The sequence below is a fragment of the Vidua chalybeata genome, chromosome 3 (genome assembly GCF_026979565.1).
Source record: "Vidua chalybeata isolate OUT-0048 chromosome 3, bVidCha1 merged haplotype, whole genome shotgun sequence".
NCBI lineage: Eukaryota > Metazoa > Chordata > Aves > Passeriformes > Viduidae > Vidua > Vidua chalybeata.
This window is the reverse complement of record NC_071532.1, coordinates 26,050,441-26,060,897: the sequence shown is the minus strand read 5'-3', so window position 1 is coordinate 26,060,897 and position 10,457 is coordinate 26,050,441. Positions and strand designations below refer to the sequence as shown.

The following is a 10,457-nucleotide window of genomic DNA, read 5'->3' as shown; positions in this document are numbered from 1 at the left end:
CCTCTCAAACACAGTTATTTCAGACTGCCACTCACAGCTCTTGCTTTCATTTTTTATCTCCAAATACACCAGTCCAGCAGGCCTGTATGTTCCAATGATTTCATACATTGATGTAATTCCACTGACTTCAAGTGTAACTTAAAGCAAACATTAGCATTTCAGTTTGGGAAACCTGAAGCTGGTAGCTGGTCACCAGAGATACTGCTCATTCTTTTCTGAAACAGAAGAGTTATATTAAAAAGGCAAAAGAAAACTCAATGGCTAAAAGTACTTCTCATTTATTTGAGAGAATAAACGTTTTGTTTTGTGTAGCTGACTCAGATTTCACCAATATTTCTTTTACAAATGATACATGAAGATGCAGTCTGAAAATACCTTTCAGTGCAGTCAATATGAAAATCCCATCATTGCAAGGAGGTCATGGTGTCATGAATTTCAACTGCCAACAGACTTTTTTACAGCACATTTTCAAACAGCACGTCTAAGCCTAAGCAACCTTGGGGAAAACACTTTAAACTGCAGAAAAACAACATTTTTACATTAACTAGAACTTGCATAAAGCTTCCTTAACAAACTCTGAAATACTGATGAACCTCTAAGGTAGGCTCTTTTACCCTGGGAACTGGCAGCAAGGCTTGAGTTGCCAATAAACAGTACACAGGACATGCTGGGCAGTGTCAGTTTCTAAAAATGGGTGCAGAAGAAAATGACAGCTGTTGGAGGGCAGGCAGGAACAGAGGAACACACCGACACAGGGGCTTGGCCCCAGTGATCTCTCAATGAGAGCTGTGGGCCTTGAAGTGAAGTGAGAATTAACCAGGTAATGAATGCAAGGATTTCCTTTACTGCAATACCGGAGCTGGCAGTTTAAAGGACAAGTGCCTAAAGACTGCTATGTTGTCTGTAAAATGGATTTTGTAATATAAAGAAATTAAATAAAAAGTCAACAAGACCTACAAGAATGATAAAATATATTACACTAGTACTCTATAATTTCTAGATATGTTCTGTACAGAATTTAATCTAGTGTATAGAAAAGGATTCTCTCAGCTCAGCTCAGCTCATAGAACCGGGTTATAGAATATTTTAAGCCAGAAAAGACCCACAAGGATCACTGAGTCCAACTCAAGTGAATGGCCCATACTCCCTCTCTCTACTAAAGATTATTTCGCCAAAAGCAAAGAAGATGAGAAGTGCACAAGTTAGACTGTGTTGATAGAGGAAAGGAAAATGAAAAGAGACAAAAGGAAACAGAGATCAGATTCTACCGAACTGGCTTCCACACTCTTAGTCTTTTATATTCACATAAAGCTATAATAATTTGGCTTTTCATTTATAGTTTATCTACACAAAGATTAAAGTCCAACTCATGCCATGAAGGCATTTTACAAACACTTACGGTGATCTTACTGTATTTATGTCCTACCACAGCTACTGAAACTTGAGTGTGTGCTTAAAATACTACAAATACTTATTTGCTGAATTGGTATCCAAACCTATGTAGCAAAAAGAAATGCGCTGACGTGCTCAAAACTTAGCTCTACGTGAATGGCTACAAGATAAGGCATCCCGTGTGTTCGGAACGGGGGAGGGCGGAACTGTATATGGAAATGGGCCAGCGCAGGTCAGATTTTAATGCAGCCCCGCAGCGCACGCACAGTCGTGGCTTTTGCGTGCTGCGGCTGTCACAAGTCTCCTTTCTCACGGCCAGGCTGCAGCCCGAGCCACCGGAGGCGCGCAGAGCAGCGGGATCGGTTCCTCGGTGCGCATCCAGCCCTGGAAGCCCAGCACGTGCTCGGCTCGGGCAACGCCGCCTCCAGCCCGCCACGCGAGCCGGCGCCTCGCTGCCAGGAAGGGAAAACACCGCGGCCGCGCCGACCGTCAAACAACCGAGTCTAGCGGAGACGGAGAGGAGACATAAAGCGCTGAGGCGCCGGGAGGGTGGGCGAAAAAAAAGTCGGGAGCAGTGGGGAGATGGCACGGAGATGCGCTTGGGAGCGCACCGCGCGCTGCCGCGACTCCCGGCGCTCTCGGCTCCCGGTCAAACACCCTTTCGGCGGTGTCCCTGTGAGCGACATCCACGGGCGCGCTCCGGAGGGCGCGGGACCCGCCGTGCCCGCTGCGCCGCTTCCCTCCCCGCCGCGGGATTGGCCGGCGCGCGCCCCGCCTGCCATCCCGCCCCTTCCCCTTCCCGTTCCCCTTCCCCTTCCCCCCGCCGGGAAACCCCGCCCGCCCCGCCTCCCCCGCTCCCGGTTGGAGGATCCGGTTGTCAATCATCCGGTCCCCGGCGCGCGGCCCAACTCCCGCGTTCTCCCCCGGCCGCCGCGAGCGGAGCGGGGGGCGTTCCGCGCTCCTCTCCCTCCATTGGTCCCTCTGGGCCGTCAATCACCCGTCGCCGCCAACCGCGGCTTCTGCCACCGCCCTCGCCCCGCCCCTCCCCCCGCTCAACTCCGCTCGCTCCGCCAAGTTGCGCGGCCGCTGCCCGGCGGCTCCGGGGTTCTGGCGGCGCCACGCGCGGCAGCCCCGGCGGAGCGCGACCAGGCGGGATGACGGCGGAGGCGCGGGCAGCGCCCGGCGGCGGCTGAAGGCGGACAAGGGGCGTGTGGAAGCGAGCCGCTGAAGCCCAGGGGCGAGTTCGGCTGATGACAGCGGGCTCGACTGAAGGGGACGCGGAGCGAACGAAGCGGGAGCGGGGCAGCGGCGCCGCCGCCGAGCCCGTCCCGTAGTGGGTCGCGCCTCGCCTGCCCTGAGGACAGCGGGACCCCGGGAGGGAAAGTTTGGCAGTCGCCCGCCTCCGCCCCGCCGGGCAAAGTTGTCTTTGGGTTTGTTTGTTTGTTTTCCCTTTCCTCCTCCTCCTCCCCCCTTCCGCTCCCCCGCCGGCTCCGCGCGGGGAGGAAACGGAGAGGGAAGCAGGAACTGAGGAGCGACTCGGGAGCCTCACCAGCGCCGGGCAGACCCCGCTCCACTCCTCTCCTCGTCGGTGCGGTGTGAGTGAGGGCAGCCAGGACTTAGTTTTTGGTGGTGTTTTTCGTTGTTGGTTTTTTTTTTTTTTTTTTTTTTAAGCCCCTTTGTTTTTGTCCGCCCGCTTCTCCCTCCGGTACAATATATGCTCGTGGAGAGCCGCCCCGCCGCCCAGCCATGTCGGCGGCCATCTCTGCCGCGGAGAAGGTGGATGGCTTCACACGGAAATCGGTGCGCAAGGCGCAGAGGCAGAAGCGCTCGCAGGGCTCCTCGCAGTTCCGCAGCCAGGGCAGCCCGGTGGAGCTCTCGCCGCTGCCCCAGCTCAAAGGTACGAGCCTGCTCTCCCGCCCTCTCCTCCGGCTGCAGGTGCCGCTGCCCACACCGCCTGCCCTGGCTTGGCCCCTGCCCCGCGCCCTCTGCCCTTTAGCCGTGTCCTCCCCTGCCCCCGGTGCTTTCCAGGTAGGAACCCGCGGCAGGAATTCCTCCTCTGCTCGCACAAACCAGCGCCGCTGTCCCGGGCGCTGACTCCACTAGCTCGTCACCCCCCTTTTCTGGCTGTTTCGCGTGTGTTATTGAGGAAAATGTAGACGATAAGTTGAGTTGAGGAGTGCAGGCAATTGAGCGCTAAAATCTGGGACCGAGCGGTGGCTCCTCCCACGGGGGGTTTTGCGAAGAGGAGCTCTGCCCGAGGCGTGACATCCTGAGTTACCGGAGAGAGTTCGCCTTCGGCTGCTCCGTGCTTCCGCAGCGCTCTCGGACAGCGCTGGAACGACGTTTTGCTGCTCTCCAGGAGTTGCCTCGGAGACTTCCTCCAGCACAGTGCTGTGTGGAGACACTCTCAACTGAATGAAATCCCTGGATGAAACGGAAAATAGACAGTGAAGGTTTTATCCGCTGTGCTGTTTCTAAAATTTGAGAATGCTCAGTTCATTAGGTCACAAAAATGAAGCGAAGTTCATTGCAACCTTCTACATTTTTGAACATCCGAATACATTTCTGTATATTTTTAAAATTACGAAAAGGATATGCTGGGGAGAGCATACAAAACTTGTTATGAAAGCATTTGTCAGGGACTTGAAAAATAAGGGAGAGCGATTACCTTAACGTGACCTATAGCACGTTAATTTTACTTCCACTGTCTTTAAAGTCTTAAGGCTTTTGAATCTGCATCATATGATGGTGAAAAAAAAATCTGATTTGCAGCAAATATCCAAAACTTGAATGAGATATAGCGAACTTAAAAATATTCCTAGGTACTAAGTTTGGTTTTTTTTTTAAGTTTGATTTTTATGGCATTTACAATCATGTCTCTAGTATTTCAAGGCTGTCACGTTTTCCTGTTCTTTGAGTGACAGATGTACATGAATCATAAATCTCGCTCTTAGCAGAAATGTTATTGACTAGGAGTAAGCTTAGGCAAGGGAGTAACAAGGGCAGGGTTGTTTGTTTGGTTTTAAAATGTTTGTTGCAGTGGTTTTGGGTGTTAGTTTTAACAACAGTGGGGTTGTTCTCACTGCTTGTTTTGTGCTTTCCTTCCTCTATGAAGTTGTGTCCTGTCTTGGTCCACTACTTTGATTTGAGGGATTTATAACCTGGATAATTTGTTTGAAATCAAGATTCAATTTCTGCTGTTTCCATGCTGTTTAGACAATGCATTGTCCTCAGAGCTGAATATGAGAAACCACACTTGAGACTTTGTAAAGGCAATTGGTAAATACTGCACATAGGTGGCAGACTAAAGAAAGTTTGAGTCCTGGTCCAGCAAACAGTTAAACATACGTGTGTTATGCAGGGAGCAATTCCAGCTTAAATCAGCAAAATGTCCTAAGTTTACATTCTTTGCTGAGCTGGGACTTTAATATTAAATTTTTAACTCTGCATTATTAAGTCTTGTAGTTTTATGAGTGTGGTTTTACAGCTTTTTACTTGTAACACAGAAAAATTTTGCATGGCATCAGCAGCTCAGATGTTTGGAAATTTGAAGCCATAAACCAGCAAAGAATTTCTTCAGTTATGCAGGTTTTTATAGTAGTTTGAATCGCCTTATTGCCTTAAGTTCTTAAAGGAAAATCCCTTCAGTCTTTATGCTTATGATTCAGATGTGAAGTCTTGCCTTGGAGACCTGCTTCAGAACAGAAATTATGGGCAAAATACACTTTTATGAGCTGTAGTGTCCCAAGTAGCCAGTTTGCAGAAAGTCAAGCAGCACTCCTTTTGCTTGTTTTTCTCCCTTAGGTTTGTGATGTTAGATTTGTCCTGTAGCTGTGGACATGGGATGGTTTCTTTTCATAATGCTCCCTCTCTCCTTTTTCCTTTTAAACCTTCCTTGCCTCTGAAACCAGAAAAGGTTCTAAAAAGAGTTTGCTCTCTCTACAAATGGATCATTTTATAAAACTATTTGTTCTAATCACATGTGTCTTGGGAATATAAATCTTTGCTTTATTCTTTAAAATTGATATGGAATTCAGCAATAGTCTTGATGCTGCCAGTGTAATATCATCTACAGAATCGTGAGCCAGAATTCCCAGGGATGGGCTGGAAAAGGAAAGTACAGTCATTATAATGATGCCTACGGGTGCTCAGCATACACTTAGTAATTAGAGTAAGTTTTTACTTTTTCAGACCTCTTCAAATAAATGTTAAACCTGAGGTAGTTCAAACCTGTATTGGGAGAAGATGCAATATTTTTAGATGAAAAGCAGTTTGGTATTACGCTGCTGTAAAATATTTCATCTTGTTTGTAGGTATTGTCTTGTTTCATCACTTTTAAGAGATAATATTCTAAAATAAGTATAAACAGTATTTTAAAACTCCCTAGTAGGTTTGTCAGACTGGCGTAAAACACTTGCATCTATTTTACTGGAGGGAGAGATGTTCCAGAAGAAAAATAGAAATTACCCATCACTTTAGAAAGTACCTTCTTGGGTAGAGTGTTGTGGGGTTTTTCCTTTTCTGTAGGGGCTGTTTTGTTTGCCACTGGAATGGCCAGCTCAGATGGTGAGACACACTTTCAGAGTTGTATTGTTTCAAAGCCTTTAGACAGATAATCTTAAAAATACATATTTCTGCAGTTAATTGTACTGCTGCTCTAAATTACCAAAATTCTGTGCTTTGGCTGTGTATTTCTTCTCCTATCAGTGATACATCACATCTCTTACTAGTGAGTAACAGTCCCCAGTAGCAGGAACTCTTCCCTTCAGAGGTGTTTTTTTTTTGGGGGGGGGAGTGAGATGGAGAGGATGGATGGTAAGATTGTGTATTGTGGTTAACATTCAGCTTGTCTTTGTGTGATGATATCGATCCTGTGTAGGTGAAAGCTCAGCAAAACCTGACTGATGGCAGGATACTCAAAATAATTTAGTAATTTGTTTTTCAATTAATTTAGGAGATTTCCTAGAGCATTGTTATTCAGGACAGTGTCTATCTTACTATATTATTTAACAACTGAATAAGAAATACTGAAGACAGTGATTATATTTAAAAGAAAAAAAAAAAGACTGTTTAATCACCCCCCAATCTTCTTTCCATTTTGTTACTTAAAGTTTGTGTAATAAAAGAATTTCGAAGGATCTTTAGCCAAAGTAATGTGCTGGAACGCAGCAGGATTTTGTCATTTCATGGGCAATTCTGAGAGTGTTGATTTTAAAGAAATATGGCAAAGGTAGTGTTATTTTTGTTATCTTAAGAAGTGATAATTTTGTCCCAATAGGAGAGTGTTTTAAGAGACTGAAATAGAACATGGCAGTTACCTTCATTTTTGAAAAAGAGATGCAACGTGACCTTGGAACCTGATCTGACTCTCCAGTAGATGTATGCATGCTTGTCTCTGTCACTTTTGGTTGAAGCAGCATGTAGAAATACAGGTGGAAAGTGGGGAATAGAAGACACAACTTGTTGCTTTTATATAGTGCAGTTAATATGGTCCATCAGGTTGTAAAGCAAATAGTTGTTTTTTTTTTCTGTGTACCAAACATGTCAAGTTCAGCTGGAAAGAAGAAAGATTTCCTGATGCCTCTTACCCTCACAAGAGAAGAATTGGAAAGTGGTCCAGAGATCTTTCAGCCATGGACTAGCAATAGTTAGAGGGATCTCTGTGGGGCTGAGTGTTACAGAGGTGGAGTGTACCGGAATGAGAAGATATTTTTAAGAAGTGTGTAGTGTCAGCATTCAAATGCAGGGTGTAAAATAGGTGTTAACTCTGGTTATTTTCTCTACTTAAACCCTTGAGAGAGAGCTTGGCTTTGGCTCTAAACAAAGCTAAGCTTTTGTGGGAATGTTGCACAGGGGCCTGGTAACCTTGCTGATAGGTAAAATTTTAATGTTATTAAATCTGAGGATCAGTTCGAGCCTCACACTTTGAATGGTTTTGAGTCACATAGTGTGTACTTCAGAGTGACATAAATAAGTGGAATTAAAAACAGCTGAGAGGAATTTTCTTGTTGTATTAAGTTGCCTTTGCTGCCCAAGGGAAAATGTGCTTCAAAGTTTTAGAATGGTTTACTACAGCCTTAATAAATATTTATAAGTGAAAGGACAGTTTTCTGAGATTTGCACTTGTTTTTTTGTGTCCCTCATGATTAATTATTTCCTCTTCTGTAGTCCCCCCTCCTCCACCTTTTGTATTCAACATCCCTTGCAACTGTGATAATCTTGGATGAATTTCTCCTTAAAAGTGAGAACCTTTAATTCAGATGAAGAATGAGGATGTTCTGTGAGGAATTTGTTTACCTTTTACTATAATCTCAGCAGGACGTACTATGAAGTAGTCAAAACTTCCTTTTTAGTGAAGGTAGTCTTGAGAAATAAACAACCTGTAACAGATTAAAAAGCTGTAGTAGTTCCATGAAAAACGAGCTGTTTGAATTTTTTTCTATATTAAGGAACTGTTTCTAGTTTATGGAGTGGAACATTTTGGTTTTTATTCTTAACAAATTGACCTTTTTATCCGTAGACTTGAATTTTTGGTCTTAGAATATACTTCCATCAAAAGCAACTCCTAAATATAGACCCTATTGACTATCTTCACATGAACTTTTCTATTTCAATCTTTCACATCTTCTGTGTGCCAGCTTAGTATCAGATTTCTTTTTCCATATTAATTGCTTTCTGGTTTAGTCAGATAGTAGTTTTGCTTGTGCTGAATTTAATGTTAGTTGCTGTGGGAAATACAAATGGAATTAGTTATTTCTTCAGGCTATCTGATCAAAAGATGATCACTTCAATTTATAGATTTGAGGATTTTTTTAACATCAGTCGATCTTAAAAAAATTCAGTGCTTTTGAAAAGGTGTCATACCAACAGTTCTGGACAGATGAATATTCTTTTAAAGCACAGAGGGGATATGTGTTGTGTTCTGATTTTAAAAAAAGGCACTTCCATTGAGAAGGCTGTAAAATTTAGCTTCTATACCCTTGTTTTCCTGACTCCTGTTTTAATCTAGCAGGTTAAAATTACGGCTTTTAGTAGCATGTGGATTTGGAGGGTTGGAGTTGCAGCCCAATTGGATTAATAGGTAGTAAATAACACCTGTTTTAGAAGACTCCCTTGGCAAAATGCTCTACTAGAAACTAGATAGTGACAGCTTCTTTTTAAAGTCTAAATCATTGATTCTATCAGAAATTACTGAACTAGTTTGTCTCAAGTTTTGCTGAATTTGTTGCCAGTGAATAATGTTGTCTACAAGATGCCTATTTCATAGTATGCTTCTGACTTGAAAGCAGAGTTCACCATAGTTAAGGTTGCCTTCAGTTTTCCTCCACAAGACCTTATTCTCAGCTGCTCACAACATTGCTGAATTGTTTGGACTGAAGTTTTCCATGCCAAGTATGGACAGTTTTATTTGCAACTCTTCCTCAGGCTAATTTTCTTATTTTCAGCAAAACCAATTCAAACTACTTCGAACACTAGAGGAAAGGTAAATTGTATAGTGTCAATATTAAAAAAAAACAAACCATGAATTGTGTTGAGGTTTAATGCTTGCTGTTCTTTGGAGCTTAGCATGTGGTTCTTAATGCAAATGAATCTCACGTGGTCCAAATTCTTGTTGGTCCAATTGTAGCTCAGCAGCAGGACTGATGAGTTGGTATTTACCAAACTGGTTTGTAGAGCTCCTTCAGGATCTGCTGTGCTGCTCCTGTCTGCCATGGGAGCTTTCTTTGGGTTTCTTGTCTGCAGTACTGCTAGGACAGCACCCAAGTGTAGGCAAAACCTGTCATTTTCTGCAAGCAAGAGCCCAGGAATGCATTGAAGGTGGAGGCATGGTATGGAACTGCTGAGATGATGGAAAAGCCAAAGTGGGAAGAGAGGGCAGAAGTCCATTCCTCTCCAGTGGCTGCAGGGAGCTCAGTGTTTGGAATCTCAACACTCTTGTTGGCTGTGAAACTTTCTGGAAATATTTCTTACCATATTGTCTTCTAATTTCTTCGTAACTTTCCATTGCAGCCATGGATTTTGAACTTCCTGTGATCTTCCTGAAACTTCACAGGCTTAAGGTTTTTGTTCTGTTCATCAGGAATTGTTTGCAGATTAGCTGGCTCATCAAATGAGAGGTTTTTTTCTTTAGAATTTAAAAATCAGGAGTGTGTAACTACATTTGGGGGTGGGAAGTGAAGCTGGGAAAGGCTGCTGCAATGTAAATGCAGGATACTAGGCCTCAGTATTTTAAGGGCATGGAGGCTATGGGAACAAACAGTCTGATCAGAATTCAGCAGACCTATATCCTGCTAAAAGAGTAGCATGTACTGCTGCAATGGATATGGTGAAAAAAGGAGACTATAGATCAAAAAATAAAAATGGCGCTGTTGCGCTGCCTTTACTATCGGGACAAGATTTGTGTTTCATTCTTATCCTAAGTTTCTTCTCTTTCCATTGTTTATCTTGATCTTACCAAGCAAAGCTTTGGTGAAATTGATGGGTTTTGTCAGTTTTGTTGATATTCAGAAGAGAAATACAAATTTTGCTGAGGAGTTGGGAGGTGGAGGTGAGAGTAACAGCAAAAATTATATTTGTGCATGTCTATTCAAGAACAAGGCTGCAAAAGGAAGATGTTCTATCTCTAGTAAACAATTCTTTAAAACACTAAGAATTTAAAAGATGATAAAGTTACTCCCTACAATAGGAGAAAAGCTTTCCATATTTTATGCAAGTTTCAAATGACTGATTAGAAGTTTGTATCTGAGACCATCACGTGCTTGGAGAGTTGGCAAGCTGTGGATGACAGACAATGCAGTAGATCTCAGAAATGAAAGAGGAGGTGGGTTGAGCAAGTTTAGAGCGGGACAATATAGCGTGGGCCAGGAAGGCTCATCTGAAAATTAATCAGGAATAAAAAGTCACAGCAATGTCTCTAAATATGAAGGGGGAACATCTTCATTTCTGTTGTATTAAAGGATTAGCAAAGTGAACCACTGCATAAAAAAGTGAGCTTTTAGAAGTGATTTAATAGGTTTATTTCTGTAGATGCTTGGTCCTTCAAAATACAGAGGTACAGTTTTTAT

At 43.7% G+C, this 10,457-nt stretch overlaps 1 protein-coding gene across 1 annotated transcript in view; it reads left to right on the top strand.

Annotated features, from left to right (window-relative positions):
* Positions 1-2,468: 2,468 nt before the first annotated feature.
* The window catches only part of PPP2R5A (protein phosphatase 2 regulatory subunit B'alpha), a 42,152-nt gene continuing 34,163 nt past the window's right edge, over positions 2,469-10,457 (top strand). The window contains exon 1 of the mRNA XM_053938473.1: positions 2,469-3,289. Within this exon, the coding sequence (XP_053794448.1) occupies positions 3,139-3,289 (151 nt within the window). The 5' untranslated portion in view covers positions 2,469-3,138. The remainder of the gene's footprint in view (positions 3,290-10,457) is intronic.